This window comes from Paralichthys olivaceus, chromosome 9 (assembly GCF_024713975.1).
Source record: "Paralichthys olivaceus isolate ysfri-2021 chromosome 9, ASM2471397v2, whole genome shotgun sequence".
Taxonomy (NCBI): Eukaryota; Metazoa; Chordata; class Actinopteri; order Pleuronectiformes; family Paralichthyidae; genus Paralichthys; species Paralichthys olivaceus.
In genome coordinates this window covers 2,701,584-2,721,044 of record NC_091101.1, presented here as the reverse complement: position 1 = coordinate 2,721,044, position 19,461 = coordinate 2,701,584, and the positions used below count along the sequence as shown (strand labels likewise).

Below are 19,461 nucleotides of genomic sequence, written 5' to 3'. Positions count from 1 at the left end.
TACACTATTGTTCTATTTCAGCAGAACCCCCCCCCCCCGCTCTGTCCCTCGATCCACCTGTCTTAAATGTTGTTTTTTTTCCTTGACAAGCACTGTCAGATGAAGACTGTAAGTGCACTCAAGTGTTACTGGGAAAAATGACAATGCAACAGACAAAATATTGAATCCCTTTTTATTTAATAAAACAAGAAAACCAGTAATGTCTCACAGACAGTTGCTGCCCTTCGTTTAGACAAAGGCTTCTACTCACATCTCATTACAGAAACCTGCCTGTGAACATCAGTGACAGACGCAGCGCAACTTTTTGAAACTCATTTCCATTTTTTAATTTACGCTTACAATCATGTTCAATTCTTCCTTCAATCATCTCATGTCAGTTTCACATTGTGTATGCACAGCTAAGAACAACAGAAATTCAATATAAGAGGGGAGAGCATGTGAAATAGGAAATTAAAGATTAGAGATCAAGGAGAGAGCTGTCAAAGCATTTCACACCAGAGACTTTTGTTCAGACATACTGCAATACTTCCCAAACACACGTTTCATGTCACACTAGCACATGGGTCCTAACTGTTCACACTTGCTGCAGGCCTTTAACTGACAGGTCTGACTGCCAGAGCCAAACAACAACACTGACTCAGAAAGGACGGAAGCAATAACTTACACATCAGCTTGCCAATTATACTTTTCTCCCGCCTTCTCCTTACTGAAGCATGCTGCTGATGTTACTGTACATTAGCACATTACTGTATAGTCATCAGATCATCCACAAGAAGGAACAAACACTTTACGCAGTGAAAAAAAGAAAGAGGTCTGAAGTGTCATTTCAAAGACTGAGGAAAACTGAGGTAACAACACAGCTACTCTGCACATTGTAGTATTTCATCATAATAGATAAACAGGTGTTTCCAGCTGTTCATTTTCACACCAAGAGAAGCAGAGGGAAGACCTGAGGTTGGGTCATGTAAAGAATGCTGGTGACTCCATTGAAGAGGTAACACTGCAGTGGCTGGCCAGTGATTGGGTGAACAGGATGCAGGGGTGAGTAGTAAGGTTTTCCACTGGAGTGATTTTTGAGGCAGTTAACTGTAACAGTAAGAATAAAGGGAGACTGAACGGCTCACTTATGTCCACATCTGTAAACAGACAGTTATAAGAAGGGTTACTGATTGGTGAATCAGAGATCTATTATACTTCTGACCGGGCTCATCATGAGACTATAGAGTGAAGACATAAAAGGTCAGTGTGGAGTGTCACAGTGATGTGGACAACTGCTAAAATAGTTGGATGACAGGTACTGATCTAAACACTGTCTCTATTGTGTGTCTTTGTGGTGAAACTGCACATTAGGTCCTTGGGTTTCAGGGTAAAAGGACAACGGGAACGTGTTGGAGAAAGGCACATCCTCATCTTCTGTACGAGACAGTCGTTCAATCATTTAGGAGCCGTTTACTGTTTGATGGAGGACAGGAAAACATATGTTAACAGGACTGTACAAAGTGTCTATATAAACACATCCAAGACGGTTTTCTACATCCTTAGTGTGTATATAAATCTGCAATGAGGACGTGAGGGGAAGGGATGTTAAGATACATCATGTTCACAGCCTTCTCTACCATGGGAGAAATAGCCAAAGCTCAGTACCTTCATTGCGACTACTGCATTTGCATCCTAAGAAGACGTCGCTTACCCTGAGTAACACAATTTAAAAATCCATGTTAGAGTAGGTGTGGGGGGATTTTATTACAGCAAGTATATATATGTTATACTTAAGAATCCATATAGTGAAAATTGGTCACTTGAACCTTTTGTTATACTGAACAAGTAAGGTTGGACAATGTACAAATTGTGTTCTTGTAACTTGTTACTTAGAGTTCATGGAAGTTATCACATCCTTTTAAAATGTCACAGTTTTATGTTGCAGCCCTATGCCAAAATCCAAAACCATGTTTTACCTCATCAATCTACACTTGATACCCTATAATGACAAACATTAAAATTGTTTCAAGATAAAGTGTATGAATAGTTATGTCAACATACAGTATATATTAATGCATTTGCAAACATATTTTTAAATTTCTAATTTGTATTTTGTCATTATGGGGTACTGAGTGTTGATAAATGAGAAGCATTTTTATCTATATGCAACTTGGCTGCAACATAAATTGTGAGAAAGTGAAGGGAGCTGAACACTTTCTGAATGCACGACATGTATTGATCAACATTCTCATTGAGTCCACGTGATCAGTCTGACATAGTTACCTCAGAAGTTTGGGGGTCGTCATCATCTGGCACTGGGATGATTCTACCACTCATTGGCCCCACTCCCAGCACCTTAGGCCTCTTCTCTGCTTTTGGTGTTCCTTCCAGAACAACAACAATGTACTCTCTCTGAGGCTCTTCTGCCAGGGACTCAACAGGGGCTGCAGCTGCTTCCTCCACCACAGCACTGGCTGCTTCTGCAGTGACGACTACTGCAACCTCCTCTACAGCTGTAGCAGTGACTGGTTCTTCAGCTATAGCTGAGGAAACTTCAGGTTCTACTGGAGCCGATGCATCTTGTGCCGCTTCCACTGGTTTAGCCTCTTCTACCACTGGTGCAGGAGCCTCCACAGGTGGTACCAAGGTCTCTTCTGCTGGCTCATCTACTGGTGCAGAGATTTCTACAACTGGTGCAGCATCCACAGGTGCAGGGGCCTCCTCAACAACTGGTGCAGCCTCCACTGGTGCAGGGGCCTCCTCAACAACTGGTGCAGCCTCCACTGGTGCAGGGGCCTCCTCAACAACTGGTGCAGCCTCTACAGGTGCAGGGGCCTCCTCAACAACTGGTGCAGCCTCTACAGGTGCAGGGGCCTCCTCAACAACTGGTGCAGCCTCCACTGGTGCAGGGGCCTCCTCAACAACTGGTGCAGCCTCCACTGGTGCAGGGGCCTCCTCAACAACTGGTGCAGCCTCCACTGGTGCAGAGGCCTCCTCAACAACTGGTGCACCCTCCACTGGTGCAGAGGCCTCCTCAACAACTGGTGCAGCCTCCACTGGTGCAGGGGCCTCCTCAACAACTGGTGCAGTCTCAATTGGTGCAGGGGCCTCCTCAACAACTGGTGCAGGCGTCTCTTCTAGAGTTACAACTTCAACTGGTAGAGTATCCACTGGTGCAACGGCCTCTTCTGTTGGTGCAGCCGCTTCTTCTGCCGGAGCAGCTTCTACTGGTGCAGGGGCCTCTTCAAGCACAGATGCAACTTCCACTGGGGCGATGACCTCTTCAACCACTGGTGCAGCTGCTGCTTCTTCTGCTGGTATAACCTCCACTTGTGCAGGAGCTTCTTCTGCAGGTACCAACTCATCCTGTACTTCAGCTGTCTTCTGTAACTCTTCAATAGAGGCAGCTACCGGCAGCACTGCAACAAAAAAATCCAGCCATCCAAACATCACTGATGCTAGTTATATTTTCCCACATTTAGTTCACACAACTCGAGGTACTTCACCAAGGCAGCTTGTGAAACCCTTCTAGTATTAGCGTGAGCAGATGTGTTTGGGACATTGTGAGTACATGCAGGTGCAAGGTCAACCCACAGAAGAGTTGATGAGAAACATAAGTGTGCCAGGAAAGGTGCAATAGTTAGCAGGGCCCCAAAAGTGCAATAAGCTAGAGTACTGGCAGACTAATGTATGAAAAGGTTGCCACAGAAATGGTGAACGGACCAAAGCAAAAGCATCACATGTATTAATAATATGTACGCTTAGGTAGTGTTTGGATACATTGATTTTTAACCAAATAAATGAATAAATCTGAGGAAAGTACTTAAGTGTCCAATACAGCTTATAGTTTGTGTTTTGCTAAACACATTGTTTTTACAAAGATGTCTTAAATTTGACCGTGAGGAGGTGTTGAGGACACAGTATGGATGATTTGGACATTTTATAGTTCAAATAAAAAAGTTCTCCCTGGTGGAAAAACTGACATGACATCTTTGGCATTTCAGCACTGAAATTTTAGAGCAGTTTTATATCAATACAGCATCTATAGGAAACTATGAATCACCAAATTTATCAGCAAAACAGATTTAAAATATTTATAATGCCAGTAACCCCAGACTGTCACCTTGGTGCCTTGATGACTACAGAGGTCCTACTGTGTAGGAAAGTGACATGCAGAAAGTGTTGATAGGAAAATGCAAAGGAGAGCCTCATTGTGTTTGTTGTTTCTGCTGTGGTGAAAGGCGGGGACCAGAGGTTTGCTATGACGGAATGAAAGGAGAGTGTCCTTACTAACAAGTGTAAAAAAAAAAGATCAAGTCAGACAAATTAAAGACGGCAGTATATCTTTCCAGTTTGAGAAAAGCTTTATTGTATGGCCTGCTGTATTACCGTTAACTCTTCACAGTGCTCCTTATCCAGTTATAAGCAAAATAAAAATATGATCACATATTGTTTCAATAACTTGGATAACTGATGAGTTTTTTTAGCAGCTTCTCTAATCATATGATTTGTCCGACAGTCTCACATTACACTTACGAAAAGAAAAAAACAACCAACAACACTGTAGCCGTTACAGAGTACAAAGCCATCTAATTCTTTCAATTTCAAATTTTACCATTTGATGTACACAACACCTGCTCTGTGGTACCTGGCAGAGTTGTACAGCATTACAGAGGTTTATTTCAAAGAAACACAGCGTTTTATCAAATATCATAAAACTTCCAAACAAAACGATACTGACAATGTCACATTCGAGGGGATTTTCTGCTTGTTATTTTGTTGTTGCATTTGCTGTAACCTGACATAAGGTAGTCTCAGAGGAATAAGCAGGTTTTTAGTTACCAGTGCAAAATCAGGGCCAATATGCTTGATGTAGTGATCACATTTATTTCACCCATAACTAAAAATGAGCGTTGCATACGACCTCACTGCCACTTTGGAAATGTCTTACTGGAAACGTGTTACTGTGGTGTGCAGCTGTAAATCACGGGCCTGGCTGAGAAGATGGATCTCGAGGCCAAATAATAACTGGAACAAATATAGACATCATACACCGTGATCTATGCTCCACACCAGACAAATCTCAAGATACCTTGAGATCCCTGAAGAAAAGATTTGCACACAGTGCTGCCCTTCACACCCACTTCAATAAATAAATGAGAAAATATACTTTTTCAGGACAACATAGGAGAAGAAGTGAACCCAGGCACCTAAGGAGAAGCAGCTAACCTCTAGTGGTTCTAAAGCCAGTGACTGTAAGTGTTGTGAGAGGGAAAAGGTCTGTCAGGCTCCTTGTTTACAGTGGTGTAGAGTTAGGTGTGTAACTGGTAGTGTGTGTGTCCCTCCCTGTCGTATATCTGTACTATGTCAGACTTAAGAAGTAGCTGCCTCCTCCTCAGATGAAGAAGTCGTACCATTGCTTTCTGGCTCCTCGGCAGCGACGGCGGGTTCTGCGACAGCTTGGGCGGCCTCTTCAATACTTTCAGCTACTTCGGCTATTTCTTCTGCAACACTCTCCACCTCCTTCGCAGCCTCTGCAACATCCTCCGCCACCTCAGCGACCACTTCGGCAGCCTCAGCGACTACCTCTGCAACTTCCTCCACAAGGGTTTCAGCCTCGCTCTCAGCAGCTGGAGCGTCCTCCGTTTCCCCGACCTCGGCCTCTTCCTCTGCAGCCTCAGCTGCTGCATCTTCTTCTGCTGCTTCCTCCTCTCCGCCTGTAACACAATGACCAGAAGAAGAGTATAAGCAGACCACACACATTATGTCATCTGCAACAGTGAGCAGCCAACAGTCTTGAAGTTCACTCTACAGCTCTGCAGCCAACCAACCTACACATTATTTATCACTTGTGCGGCCAATGTGTGCATTCTACAGACCCATGCAGCGTGAAAGGCTGCATGTAAAGCAGTTAAATGATAAATGTAGCAAAGCATCACTATTTCCAAATGTTTAAGACATCTTGAGTATCTTTCAAAAGCAGCTTTATACAAGAATATGTAGATATTATCAGTAGCTAAATTTCCATCCAAGGTGTTAAACTACAAAATGGAAAAATGTTGAGTAATTCAAATCTTTTTTTATAAAAATGCAGATTCAAATGTTACATTTGATCTTAAACTCAACCAACTTAAAACTAATTGAATATTTGACCATTAACTGGACTGAACTGAGTATTAAAATAACATTCTCCATACTGCCCACTTGTGCCCATCCTTTGATCACCTACTGAAGCTCCAGAGAGCAACAACTTCATTAAGGCTGAAAAAACTTTCTTGTTAATGACAGAAAATAACATTTTAAACAGATAATCATATCACTAAATATTGTGATAAATTACATGTGGAAGAATTTTGAAAAACAGCTGTTTGATAACTTTTTAAACTACAACCTGACAGTAACATTCACGACTCTGTCTAGTATTAGGCTTCATACTGTATTTAGTTGAAATTCATTTAAGAAGCTTCGTATTAAATATTATCCAAACTATTTTTTTTTTTTTTTTGGAACAGCCTGAGAAAGTAGAGGACATAAGGCAATTTGTTACATTACATGTCCACCTAATGATGTCCCATGTCTCTGTAGGATTCACTGGTTTATTGATACATGCAATTCTCTGGTGAGAAACACTGTCCATATGAGCAGCAGGAGAACAGTTGGATGGAAACATAACTACCAGCAGTCACTAACACCCTCCTAGCATTGTTTTTTTTTTTTACATGCCACCCCAAACCTTACCACCGTCAGTGAATACTTCATCTAAAAAATACAAAATCACCACACAAATGCATGCAAACTGAAAGACAGGAAAGAGCACGACACAGACATGAGGGAGGGGGGGAGAGGGAGGGGCAAGGAGAGGAGTGGGGGGGGGGGTTAAGGTGTAGGGCAGAGGGGGTGAAGTTGAATCTGGTTCTTACCATCCAATTAACAAGCTATGATTTATCTGGAACTGTGAAAGTGAGTCTGGCAGTCAAACAAAAAACTGAAACAGCCTTGATAGGTTGTGCGTTTTAATCTTTCACTCAGATCCTGTCACCATTTTTTCAAAATTTAACCATCAACACAAATGCACCAAGTCATGTGAGACACGTCCAGGAATCCAAACTCTGCTGCTCAACACCTGAGCGTCGACTGCTGTGAGTGATAATAACCTCCATGTTGGCACGATGACATTTTATGATGATGGGCTGAATGTAAACTCTTGCACATTAGTTTAAATTATTTTTCATTATCAGTCTGTATGACAGGGCAACAAGTGCTATGGGGAAGAAAACGGGCGGTTGAAAAGTCTAAATACACTGTTGCAACCATAGTTGCCAAAGCAATTGTTGTTGTTTCAGGAAGCAAGTTTCATTTTAACATTTCAGAACATCTTAAGAGCTTAAAAAGAAATGTGTTGGTGACAGTCAAAGGTACTGCTGCTGTAAAAGATTTGCTAATAGAAAACAATTTGATTTTATATGACAACCGCCAGATCAATTAAGTTTCCTTACTTCGGATTAAAACTAGTGAAACGCTATCAGTCACAGCAGTGGATGCTAATGTGTTAGCCAATGTCCCACAGAAAGAAAGGTTTTTGTTAACAGTGAAAATCTGCATGTAGTAAAAGTAATATAGTCCATTGAAAAAGAAATCGGACAGAAGTAATTTGTGGATATTTCTGTCCAGTTCACATATTTTCTTCAGATTTCATTTAGCGGCAAGAGGTAAACACTGTAGACACGAGTGTAGAATCAATGTCCTTCACAGTATTGTCCAGAGGTTTTAGGACGAGTAGAAGACTCTTTGTTTCTTAGCAGTACAGGAGAAGAGGAAAGGAGGAGAGAGGGATTTGTTTTCTCGGTCAGATCCAAAGATTCCAGTTCTATGATGGATATCCTTTGCGGCCACAGAGGACCTTAGCTTTAGCATTACACTGAAAAGAGTAAAGACACAAAGTTAGAGAAAGAGAAGAAGAGATTTAGCTTTAAGAAATTTAAGTTCAATTTACACAATGTCAATCTTAATTCAAACACAGAGACTGTGTACATGAATTTGTGAAAAATGGAGAGAAGCTGCTGGAGTGATACATTTGATATCGATGTTGAGTGCTCTATGAGAAAAAGTCTAGAGGCCAAATTCATAGTTTCCGCCTCCACAAAGATTCACATGATGTAAATTCCATCATGGGCCTATGTCAGGAGCTCGGAATCATGTTTTGTAGCGAGCAACATGTGTGGAACATGTCTGATTGTATAATGAGCAGAAATGTCTGCATTTGTCGGACGGCAAGCAGAAACCACAAACTGGCCTTTAGATATGAGGCAACTGTAACAAGTCAGCAGTCTGAACTGGAGCACAGGGCCTTCAAATTCCAAGTTCTTAGTAGAAACAAATCCAGTTGTAACAAGAGGTATAAGGAAAAGAGTCAGAGGGAGAGAGGCGAGGGACTGAGTGGTGTCACACGAGGGGATCGGTTCAGGGACCGAGCCCTGTGGTCAGCACATTAAAATCAGTGGACTGATTACACAGGATGACAAGTTTGTCAAAGTGAACAGTGTAAGTGTAATCAAGCGTTAGGAGGATTTCAAAGTGTGTACAGCCAGAGGGCAGGGATGAATTTCACTATGGAAAGTTAATCAGGCCAAAGACTGAGCTGGTCCAACAGAACTGGGAAGCTCCAAAATTATTTAGGGCATCTTATCAAGTTATTACTTAGAAATAAACATTTGCGCAATGTGTATATGTGGCTGTTACATCTATGCTTTTTGTCCTTACACAGAAAGATAGAAGATACAAGCTTTGATTTTCTCATATGCTCCTCGCTCAGTTGAGGTTTTATTTTTACTTACTAAACTTGCTCTGCTCTTTTTGAATAATAGCATTTGAAAGCACAGAAGCTGTGATCCACATGGCCTCGTTGGTCTACTTTTACTTTTAAGTCATCCGTGTACTTTCTTTCCCACTGTTGGCTGTAATTTTAGAACCTTGACTGATTCAAAAAGGGATTCATGAGATTATTCTTTGTGACGGTGCTCATTGAAACTTAAGAATCCAAAGATCAAGCCCATGCTGTCATTTCATTGAAACCATGTCAAACATTTCAGTGAGTGATATCAGGCAGTGGTGATGAATAAAGAAAATGTCTGTGATGTCACAACTTACCCTCTTCTTCATCCCTACCTGCAAGCAAACACAAACACCAGAGTCAGTTTCAATGACTTACAGCCACTCGAGTCACACAATGAGCTTGAGGCAGTCATGAAATGTTGAGGTTAATGTGGAGGAATATACAGGTTGGTTTCTTCAGGCAGCTTAAACACATTTTCAAATCACTACACATACTCTATTGTATTGTGTAGTGGACTGCTTTATTCACAGATGAAAAGGTTGTTTCTGATGAATAAAACCTGAGTATTTGGTCAGTGGACTGTAAGACAACATCTATGGTTCTGCTGAGTCAGCTTACTGAACTATAACAGTGGACATTATCTTACAGATTATAAAAGATTATATAGTAGTTGGAACCAGTTGAAATACGCAAACTGCAGGAATTTGGGTTTAGTGTTTAGTGTTCAGCCCTACATTTGTTTCGATTTAAGATGTTGTGACAGGTCAGTGGAACTGTGTGGATTTTTCAGTTCTACATGTGATTGCTGTTTTTATTTAAGATTAAAAACTACCTGGTTCATTCTGATCACAGCGGTGGGGCATGACTCTGTAGAAGCCAGATCACTTTCAGTGGATTCATCTTTCTGAATAGTGACTGTGCTGCTGGTATCAGTGCAGTGGTGATTTCTATATTTAGTTTATTCAAACTCATTAAACTATCTTGAACAGAATAAGGAGCAGATAAGATCCAGCTAGCCATAACAAATCATAAACACTTATCACAACAGCTGATAAAATCAGACAGGACCCGAGGATGTTTACATTCAGAGGAAATCAGCCTTGGTTTATAAAAGAAAAAGAAATCCAGGAGGTACAGTAAAGATTGAGGGAGCGTTTTGACAGAACCACATTGGTTGTTCCCAAGAATAGTATTTCTTTCACTGTGAACAGTACACACTGACACTGACGTCCAGTGAAATGGTGAGCAGACTTTAAAACACAGCAGGAGGACGTCCAGCCATAGTGCTTTTTGTTGGTTAAAACTCAAGGTCCACTTATTAACTTTACCAGAGCTTTCAGCCACATGTGCTTATCTCCTAATCATAGAGGGGGTTTATTTGCCACTAATCATTTGGCAGCAGTTCACCATCCAATGATATTATAAATTTTTAAAAAAAGGAAGTTTTTTTCTCTTGAATAAACTCTTGCAGTTTATTCAGCAGCAGTTTTCTTTTCTATGTAATTGAATGTCAAAATATTCTTCCTTTAGACTCCAGCTTAGAATAACCTTAATTAAAAATGTATCTGTTGATTATTTTCATGATACAGATTAATCATTTGGTCTATAAAATGTAAGAAAACGCTCATCACTGTTCCTCTAAAGCCCAGCCCATAGCAAACATTCACAACTGAGTAGCCATGTTGAATATAAGATGTACTTATAGAATTAATAAAATCATTTTGTCATTTTAATTGAAGGTTGTGACTGATCAGCTTAAAAAAAACAGATGTATAACCTGAATATTTTGAACATAAAGCAATAAGGGAAGAGAACATTTCTAAAAGGATTTGTTGGATTCTCTTAAATTAAAGTGGGTGCCCTGAATGACACCTAGGTGACAAGAACAAGAGAGCACAGACGTATAAGATTACTTTGCTCATGCTTTACTATCAGTTGAGGGATGTGCTGTTGATAACCACCTGTTTTATGGAAAAGGAGTTGAAAAATCTAAGTAGCAGGTGAAGGATACTTACTCTTCGGGGGCCATGGTTTAGGTTCCCACTCTTGCTTGGGCCTGGCTCTGATTTCTGCAACATTACTGTTGTACCTCTCATGGTCGGAGGACACGGTCATATATGCCTGAGGACAGAGGAACAGTCCCAACCTGTTATTTTAATCTCTCATTACTGAGACGATTCAGACTTTTTCATCTGGCGTTGGATGGTTTAACACTTTGTTGAAAGCCTTATTAAGTGTGTAAGTTATCATCATATATAACTTACATATGACACAGCACCGACAAAGGCTCCACCGCACAGTACGGTGTAGAGTATGTTCTCCCCGGAGCCGCCAGGAAGTGACGACATTGGACGTCGCTGCACAACTGAAACAGGTATAGAAAAAAGAAAAAATGTCACATCCTTCTCAAATTTGATGACTCAGAAGATTTAGTATTTACTGTGTGTTTGTCTCAGTTATAATTAAAAGACCCAAATAAATGAATAACTTAAACACCATCATATATTACAAAATTACAATAAAGAAACAACAGGTAGGATAGAAAAAGATTAACCACAATGAAAAATATGAATCGTAAAATATAGAACAGCCAAAAGAGATGAGGATTAAGTGGGAAATTAAGAAACAATATAAAATACTCAAAGAGATGTATTGAGGTGAGTAAAAAAACTGAAACGTCTGGTGTTGAATGAAAACCATCCAGAAATTTCAATTATATTTAAGGGCATACTGAGTACAACAGAATGTAAAACAAAGCAATTCCAATAAAAGAAAAGTTAGCTCTTAAGTTAGCTTTTGAAAATAGAACACCTGATGACGTAGATGGTTGACAGGCTAAAAGACAGAAGGCGAAAGAGGTAGGAGTTAGTTACTGAGAGTTTGATCAACCAATGAATGGACGTTAGAATGGTCTCAGAACCTCAAGACGTTACCATCATCAACTAGCTTGGACGGATCCTGAATGAAACAAGACGTGCTGCACAGGCCCATCAGCTCTCAGTATAAAAGGACCTTGACGCATGACTGGCCCATGACGCCTCTCACTCTGATTGGATTTAACGCATTTGATTTAGATTGCTAAAAATATGCCTGTCATCACTTGTTTTAAACCTGCAGGGTGATGCTCCCTGCTCCACACCCTTGAAACCAAAGGGTACAGTGGAATAGAATACTGTAATTTCAGGTGGAAAAAGTGGAGAAAAGAAAATTCCAGTTTCCGGAGCAGACGTCACATTCGGTTTCATTTGACCGAGTACAACTTCAATGATTTAAAGTGGCACATGATTTCTTCTATGATGGAATGTTTGGCAACAAAAAAAAGTAGGCAAGCAAGTTTTGTTTTCACTCCTGACAACAACAGGTTTCACTGAAAGTGTAGCCACAAACAGGTTCCAACAAAGTGTCTGCAAACCTCAATGTCAAAGTAAAAGACTGTAGACCTTGTGGACAGGCTGCCTTGCATAAACCAAACCATACTAGACAAAGACTTGGGATACCCACAACACTGGCGAGTCAGTTTTACTTATATCATCACTTAAAATGAGTATATACAAGGTTATAAACACCAGAACTCATACAGCATAAATTAACTCATAACCGTCAAAGTAATGAACACTTTGACTTTATGTCCTCAAGGCCTCCAGCAAACAGTGTAAAACTAATTCGTAGTTTAACAAGTGTACAATTTAAGGTCACTGGAGAGTTACTGTGGAGTATTGAGGGTATTAACCTCCTCATATTGTCAGGAACAAATCCAGTGTCCAGGCATCGGACACGATTTCCATCACAGATATTTATACTGGCTAATCGGCTCAGGGTTGAAGGCACGAGTTGAAAGGATAAGGTGGTGAGCACTCAGCCAGGACCAGTGGAGGGGATGAAGGTCAACAAGTCACAGGATTAGACCATGATACCCTCCTCTGGTTAAGTGAGACCACTGCAGAGGAGCAGTGGTCTCAGTAGAGGGTAGAGGGTGCCCATATGGGATGGGAGTGGATTTTACTGTGATGTAATCTGTTAAGGAGGTGCCCCATAGTTTCTGGCAGCAAGACAACGGGCTTGTGCTGCCATCTTTTTTTAGGCTTGGACTTTTTGTCAGGATTTGACAGACGCAGCAGTAGAAGCAGTCACAACATGGCCCTGTCTCAATTCACCCCTTAGCCCTACCACTTGGCCCTACTCCTACAGTTTGCACGTTGCAGTGAAGGGGTAGTGTTGTCTCATTTCTCTATGTGATGGAGGGGTAGTGGCCATCTAGCCCTTCTAACCTTTTAACCATAGAGTTTTCTGATGACATAGCGAGTGGTGTCCCAAGTCTAGGGGAAGATTTTTTATCCCTCTCCTTTGTGGCTCCATTTGGAGGGGGACACACCTTATATCTAGGGGTACGGGCCAAGGGAGAGGACATGGGACAGTGCATTAATCAGATAGGGAAAAGGGGGGATATAATATCAGCATCAGCACATCCCTCATCATAAATGGGACTAATTAGAGGGAGAACTTTAAAGTGTTAGCCAACCACATCAGTGACCTTTTGAGTGCAGGACTCAAGGACAAACATTTCCTCAGCTGAAAGCTCCAGGAAACAGATTCTCTAATACATGGACCTCTAATATTAGTCATTGGCAGCTATTTCCACTCATAGTCCGAGCTCATGTGAAGTCAGCAGGGACCGCAGCAGCCACCACCCACCGGCTGGTGGCGCACGCTCGCACCCACCACGAGATAGTGCCTCGGCCTCTTCGGGAGCGTGCTCACGGGGCGAACACCACGTGATTGACAGCGGCAACCATGTCTCCACGCGACCCACAGACTAGTGAAGGTCACACACGTGTGTGTGTACACGCAATGCATTGCTGTTCCTCATCAAGGACATGTAGAAGACAGCCGTGTCCCGAAGACGAGGCCTGACACGTCCTTTAGCTGTGTGCTCCGTGTGCAGCGGTTTACACAGGTTTCAACTGTAACACACGTTATATAAAGGGAGGCAACAACCAGGGCTATACAGAGGTTATGCAAGGGTTTGACGTGTGCTCATGAAACACACTATCACACACTTCACTGTGTTCGCTCTACAAATACACAACACGTACGTGTATATTCGACATGAAGTGACAAATGCACCACGAACGCCTTTAAAACAAACCCGTCAAAATGCAGCCAATGTCATTGTGTGTTTCTGGGATACGTCTATGACATGAGGACACGGTGTACTATTCCCAGTCAGGAGCAGGGGGGGGGGGGGGGGGCGGATGACAAAGAGCTGCAGTACAGAGCTTATGGTGAAACACATTCATCCACCAGTCTATGTGTGTGTGTGTGTGTGTGTGTGTGAGTGAGTGTGAGTGTCTGTGTGAGTGTGTGTGGATGCCGCTGATGGAACTCACCATCCCGCTGCAGCCTGTACGCTGCTCTGCGGGCTAGAGGTCCGCACCGCTGCCAGGCCGCTCTGCAGGAAAACATCTCTGCTCCGCTCAGGAGACGCTGGGAGTCTGCAGCTTCAGCTCGGGCTGGATGAAGAGCTGCGGTGTGTGTGTCTGTGTGTGAGTGTGTGAGTGTGTGTGTGTTCACAGACGCGTCAGAGGAAGAGGAGGGCGGACACCCCGGCTCTGCCTGCTGCAGTATATATAGACTTAACTACGCCGTGCCGCGGTATGGAGAGTAGTTAATGCCACAGGGCAACGCCAACATGTATGAGGAGCGGTTAACACCCCGGAAGAGGCAAGGGGAAAGTAGCGGCATATAATATAATATGTGATATAATAATTCTCCGTTCCCACTGTTGCTTCAGCTCGATGTTAGACGTCGTGAGCAATTTTCAAACATGTCCTGCTGAGGATCTCCTGAGAAGTGGGTCCAGGCCAAAATTACGACTGAGTATATTATGATTTCTCTTTACCACTGTTTGAATACACTTTATAATGAATACAAATTAAATTCAAGCAACAGACTGTCAATGAGAAACTACCTGTTTCCACAGACTCATTTCACAATGACTGTTCATCATCTCAGAGTCTCACTCTGAAGTAAACATTTCAAAGTAAAAGCCCTTGAAATATCATATTATCACTGTTTTGGTTGTGGCAACAGAGAGGGAGATTCTTATGGCACTTGACAAAGATTACATCACTGAAAACATGAGGGCACTGAGTTACTGCGCCATCTACTTGTTTACTAGTCCGGTAACAGTTACATCAGCAAATAGGGTTAGCCTACAAATTTAGAGGTCTGGTGCTTTTTGTGAAAAGGGTGGTCTGGAAACGAGTCAAATTCCCGGCCTGAATTATTGTCCCAGTCTGCCCCTGGTCGGGACTTTCTCCGCAGTTTGCCTTTCATACATGCACAATGCAGCAATGGGTTCTCTGCTCAGACATGTCCACAATAACAACAAATCCTTCAGGTGAGAGGTGGTGCAGCAGGCAGAGACAGGAAGTAACATCCGCTGCAGAGATCCTTCAAAGCACCAGTGTCAGCTCTTATCACCACAAACTCTCTTGACATCTTTGTCTGCGTTTTCTGTGTTTGTGACACCACTTTTTCATCAGGAGATATGTACTGTCTTTTTGTTTTGCATCTGTTGCATTTCATAAGTGTCATCAACCACTTACTTGCATTGAATTTAGCACACGTCTGATTCTCCAGACTTTCTGTGGACTTTACACAGGGGACATCTGAAGAAAGTCTGTAGAAACTCTGAAGATCTGGGGTCTGGGGCGACTCTTTTGTTGTGTCTCTTTAGATGTTGCTGCGTGAATGTAATTAAGGCCTTTTCACCTTTGCTTTCATTGAGGATTGTACCATTTTTCCTATACCTATTCCTAAGGATATATTATAGGTAGCATTAAAGCTTCTTTCCTTACAGAGAATTCACCAGCTCGTATCATGGCTGCCACAGAGAAAGATCTGGGTCATTTCGTTAATTTAGGAACCATAAGCAAAATAGACAATTAGAACTCAGCCCAGGACTTTTAGTGTCTCTCTCTCTTTTTCACAATATGACAGTTCTAAATATGTTGCCTGCACTGACATTCCTGTGTGTGCACCAGTAGCAATTTTAGCAATGGCTGGTTCCTCAGAGGAGTGCAGCTTTAGTGACAGGGTAGGTTGAAGCAACAAGTGTGGCATTGAGCCTATAAAATGGCCATGTGTCTTGTTTGGCAACCTCCATCAGATGCGACATTAAATCAGGTTCTGTAGAAAGAAGTAGATAAAAGATACAGTCACATTTAATGCTACATTATTTATGTGAACAGTCTGTAATTTTCTTTCTGAAACATAGTCTTAGCTGAAAAATATATGAAGCTGTCTATTTAAATCCATGTAGTTTTCTACACTGTCTCAACAAACCCAGATAAATTATGAGCAGTTTAATGCATCATTTAATCTGGAGTAATCTAACTGCAGCCTATTGATTTTACAATTGGAATATTTGTGACAATCTGAGGATTTCCGTACATCTACAGATGTGTCCGTCTTCACCAGCTGCATTCTTTTTACCCAAATGTTGTCAGCGTTCAACAATCACCACAGAGTTCACCTCATTGTTCCAAATGTTTGAAGCATCAGGTTACCGTCCTGGAGTTGAACACTGTAGATTGGGCTCTGGTGCGGACATGTTTGTTTGTGAAATTTAAAAAGGTAGGAAATATTGAGTGGATACTGTGGGCAAATAAACAGAAAATAATCAGCAGAAATATGTAAACTAAAACTTGTTCCAGAAGTGATATGAGATATTCCTGCAGGATATGTGATAGCTACAAGCTATAACATTTGATTTAAGCCACACTTATATTGGAAAAGATGTTTGGAATATAAGTATCTCATACATATATAATGTATATCACTTGTAACATACCAGCAACTGTGGGTTTGTGTGAACACAATGATCAAGCCTTGGATCTTATTTGACATAATATATCTTTATTTTACAGAGAATACAGGAATCAGGAGCAGTGGAAAAAGAAACAAGTGGAGAAACGGGTGAATCCCAGAGGACGTGACGAGCCCCTGCACAGGAAAAGAACCACATTAAGTATCATGTTTTATTTATGTTATTCATTTATACACCTAAGACTGTCTATTTCATACTGAACATACAGAATGCCAATCATACTATTTGGCAATATATGCATCAGATTAAATAATTATGAATGACTTTAATTTTTATTCAGTATAAATGTATTATGATCAAGATAAAAAGGCACTCACATACCAGCATGTTGGGTTATTCCAGTCCGTTTCTAGCTTTGTACTCATGTACGTCTGTGCTGTGTTGCCTAAAGAGCTGCAGGTAGAAGACAACAATGCCACAAGTAATTTAATGTACCATCTGGTTATAACACATTATTTATATTAGAATTACCATCCACAATTCACAAATCTTAACCGTCCTCCAGATCTACATTAATGAGTGTGTCCGATTATTTTGACAGCACTGATCAAACTTCATGTGTGTATTGTTGAGGACCCATGCAAATGCAGTGTTGATTGTGTCTGTAGGTTGAGCCGTTTGGGTCTGGGTTCCACATCGATGTAAAGATTACATATTTGCTTCATCATCGCAAAATTTTGGATCGCGAAAAAATTCCTGACAGTGTTTGTGATCTGACTTATTCTATCAGTGCAGCTCAGAACAGCATGAGAAATGAAAGCCTCTGATTATCCGCACACTTTTCAATATTTCCCATAAATATAAACAAGCATATTCATACTTTGTCAATCTTGAGTCATATGAATGGGATGGTCAATATATTAGGAACACATCTCAGTATAACATAGCAGTTCAACAGCTACAGCTGACGATTTAAATTAATTAAAACATCTTTCAAACAGATTCAGATTCAAGAACTAAACATTTTAATCATCATGAAAGGAGGCTGAATTGCAGGTCTGTTGCATTTGCAATTGTCACAGCTATTCTTCTGAATTTGAGGTCCAGCATTCTCTGATCAGTTTACAACAGTTTAAAAGACATATTTCAGTTTATTTATAATTGCTGTGCATTGCTGCCCTCTCCTGGGTGAGATAATGCGAGAAGAAAGAAGTTACTTATAAGGCATGTATAAGTAAATTAAGGTATGTTTGATGTATAAACAGAGTAGACTGAGAGAAACCCAGGAAAACATAATGCATGCAATTAATATTTCTAGTACAGTGCCCATTCTAAACCTGGCTGTTTAGAATGTCGTAATGCTGGTTGCTGCTTTGGTTCAAGTGTAAAAGTGATCTACAGTAATTGATCTGCAGCAAGTAAAGACAGGCCGCTGAATTCAGCCCACAGAACCCTGAACCCCCCCGCTGCTGCACAAAGAGCTGTCCACCTCTTTATTCACAGTTCAGTGAAGCTTGACTCAGTACACAGGACACTGAACTGGAGAATTGGAATCAGTTGCCACAACATCACTAATCTTGATGAGTCCCAGCTGCCACTGCTTTTAAGCGCTGTTCGCCTCAGTGTATCACATACCGCACTTGCTCGGGCCATTGAAAATACACATGCAGAGTGTGAAGCCATTAAGATAAACAGTTCTTGAGATATGTGTTACAGAAACAGATTCCTGGAATTAGTAGATACTGTGTGTAGGTGAAATGATGGCATCACTTACCAGGCCCCAAAGGAAAACAGAACTTCCAAAGGCAAGTCCAACTCGCAGCCAGTTGGGGTTGGCAGTGTCAGGCTTGCTGCCCGTGAATATGGATCTGGATCCAACTGAAAAAACACCACAACAGCATGAAGAACCACCCAGAGTCTCATGAAAATACATATAGACTATGTATATGGGATAGTGATGGGCAATAACAGTATCAATAATTATCACCATAACATCAATGGCAAAATAGTGAAGCTTCACTATAGACATGCCAATGTAATGCTTATGATTGTGCAAGCACAGTGAGGAGGTGTAACACATAATTGATCTCCTGCTGATTAGAAAAATGTTTAGCTGTTTGTTTGTCGTTCTCTGAAGAATAATCTACAACTACAATCTCAACTCAGGAGCAGATATCAGTCTAAACACTTAATATAATGTGATTGTGTGACATAAGTCGATATAATTTTTGACCACATCCCGAAGCTTTAATATGTAGCCAGGACATGACCCAGCCATGAACATTAAAATAGTCATATGATGTGATATGAATGAAGCAGAGACTGGTGACCCATGTGACTGGCCTGGCTGTTATCCCATATTAATATCTCTGTATTTGACTGTATTCCATCAGCTCGTGTAGGAATGTGTTGGCCCTGGGTACACATCGTTTTACACTATAACACAACTCTGAGGAGAAAGGTGGCCTGTCTGACTGCAATGCTACAGGGATGCTAAGCTAAGGTCAGGCTTAAAAATTAACAACGACGCCGGCGGTGTGAACAGTGAGCTAAAACACACAGTCTTAGTGTGTGCAGACACGATCATGATGTCCACTCACCTCTGCTGTCGAGAGCAGCTCTCAATAAAAACCGGTTGAAAGCCATTGTGACTGAAAGACAGACCCCTGCGTCCCAATCTGCGATCCTGCCGCACCGCGGTCGATTAACCTTCCTGGCAAGGCTGAGTAGATGATCCAGAGATCACAGATAAATCGATCTCAGAAGTTCTAGGTTTCTTTCTTTCTTTAAATAAATAATAATAATGTAATTTTTTTAT

The 19,461-nt window shown here is 41.4% G+C and overlaps 2 protein-coding genes across 5 annotated transcripts; both read right to left on the bottom strand.

The window, feature by feature from the left end:
- Positions 1-155: 155 nt before the first annotated feature.
- mgarpa (mitochondria localized glutamic acid rich protein a) lies at positions 156-14,403 on the bottom strand. Of its 3 annotated transcripts, XM_069531815.1 has the most exons (8): positions 14,200-14,403; positions 11,077-11,177; positions 10,828-10,933; positions 9,127-9,144; positions 5,394-5,696; positions 2,263-3,398; positions 1,645-1,691; positions 156-1,452 (listed from the first exon to the last, which is right to left on the bottom strand). In XM_069531815.1, the coding sequence occupies exons 1-7, from the start codon at positions 14,273-14,275 to the stop codon at positions 1,656-1,658; spliced, it is 1,776 nt and encodes a 591-aa protein (XP_069387916.1). In that variant the 5' UTR covers positions 14,276-14,403; the 3' UTR covers positions 156-1,452; positions 1,645-1,655. The 3 variants fall into 3 exon arrangements, with proteins under 3 accessions (XP_069387916.1, XP_069387915.1, XP_069387917.1); XM_069531814.1 differs by lacking the exon at positions 1,645-1,691 and having other exon boundaries at positions 14,200-14,402; XM_069531816.1 differs by lacking the exons at positions 156-1,452; positions 1,645-1,691; positions 2,263-3,398; positions 5,394-5,696 and adding an exon at positions 6,976-7,897 and having other exon boundaries at positions 14,200-14,396.
- Positions 14,404-16,710: 2,307 nt separating this feature from the next.
- Positions 16,711-19,403, bottom strand: ndufc1 (NADH:ubiquinone oxidoreductase subunit C1). 2 transcript variants are annotated; one of them, XM_020079318.2, is made up of 4 exons: positions 19,244-19,403; positions 18,418-18,521; positions 17,021-17,096; positions 16,711-16,819 (listed from the first exon to the last, which is right to left on the bottom strand). In XM_020079318.2, exons 1-3 carry the CDS (start codon positions 19,287-19,289, stop codon positions 17,037-17,039), a joined length of 210 nt encoding a protein of 69 aa, XP_019934877.1. In that variant the 5' UTR covers positions 19,290-19,403; the 3' UTR covers positions 16,711-16,819; positions 17,021-17,036. The 2 variants fall into 2 exon arrangements, with proteins under 2 accessions (XP_019934877.1, XP_019934868.1); XM_020079309.2 differs by having other exon boundaries at positions 17,025-17,096.
- Positions 19,404-19,461: the final 58 nt, after the last annotated feature.

Excerpts from the sequence above, each read along its gene's own strand:
- ndufc1 (XM_020079318.2), bottom strand. The coding sequence starts at position 19,289 with ATGGCTTTCAACCGGTTTTTATTGAGAGCTGCTCTCGACAGCAGAG. Across the intron at positions 18,522-19,243 it reads AGCTGCTCTCGACAGCAGAG|TTGGATCCAGATCCATATTC; the intron begins GTGAGTGGACAT and ends GTGTTTTTTCAG. Across the intron at positions 17,097-18,417 it reads CTGTTTTCCTTTGGGGCCTG|CTCTTTAGGCAACACAGCAC; the intron begins GTAAGTGATGCC and ends TTCTACCTGCAG.
- mgarpa (XM_069531815.1), bottom strand. The coding sequence starts at position 14,275 with ATGTTTTCCTGCAGAGCGGCCTGGCAGCGGTGCGGACCTCTAGCCCGC. Across the intron at positions 3,399-5,393 it reads CGAGGAGCCAGAAAGCAATG|TGCTGCCGGTAGCTGCCTCT; the intron begins GTACGACTTCTT and ends TTTTTGTTGCAG. Across the intron at positions 1,692-2,262 it reads ACGACCCCCAAACTTCTGAG|GGTAAGCGACGTCTTCTTAG; the intron begins GTAACTATGTCA and ends TGTGTTACTCAG.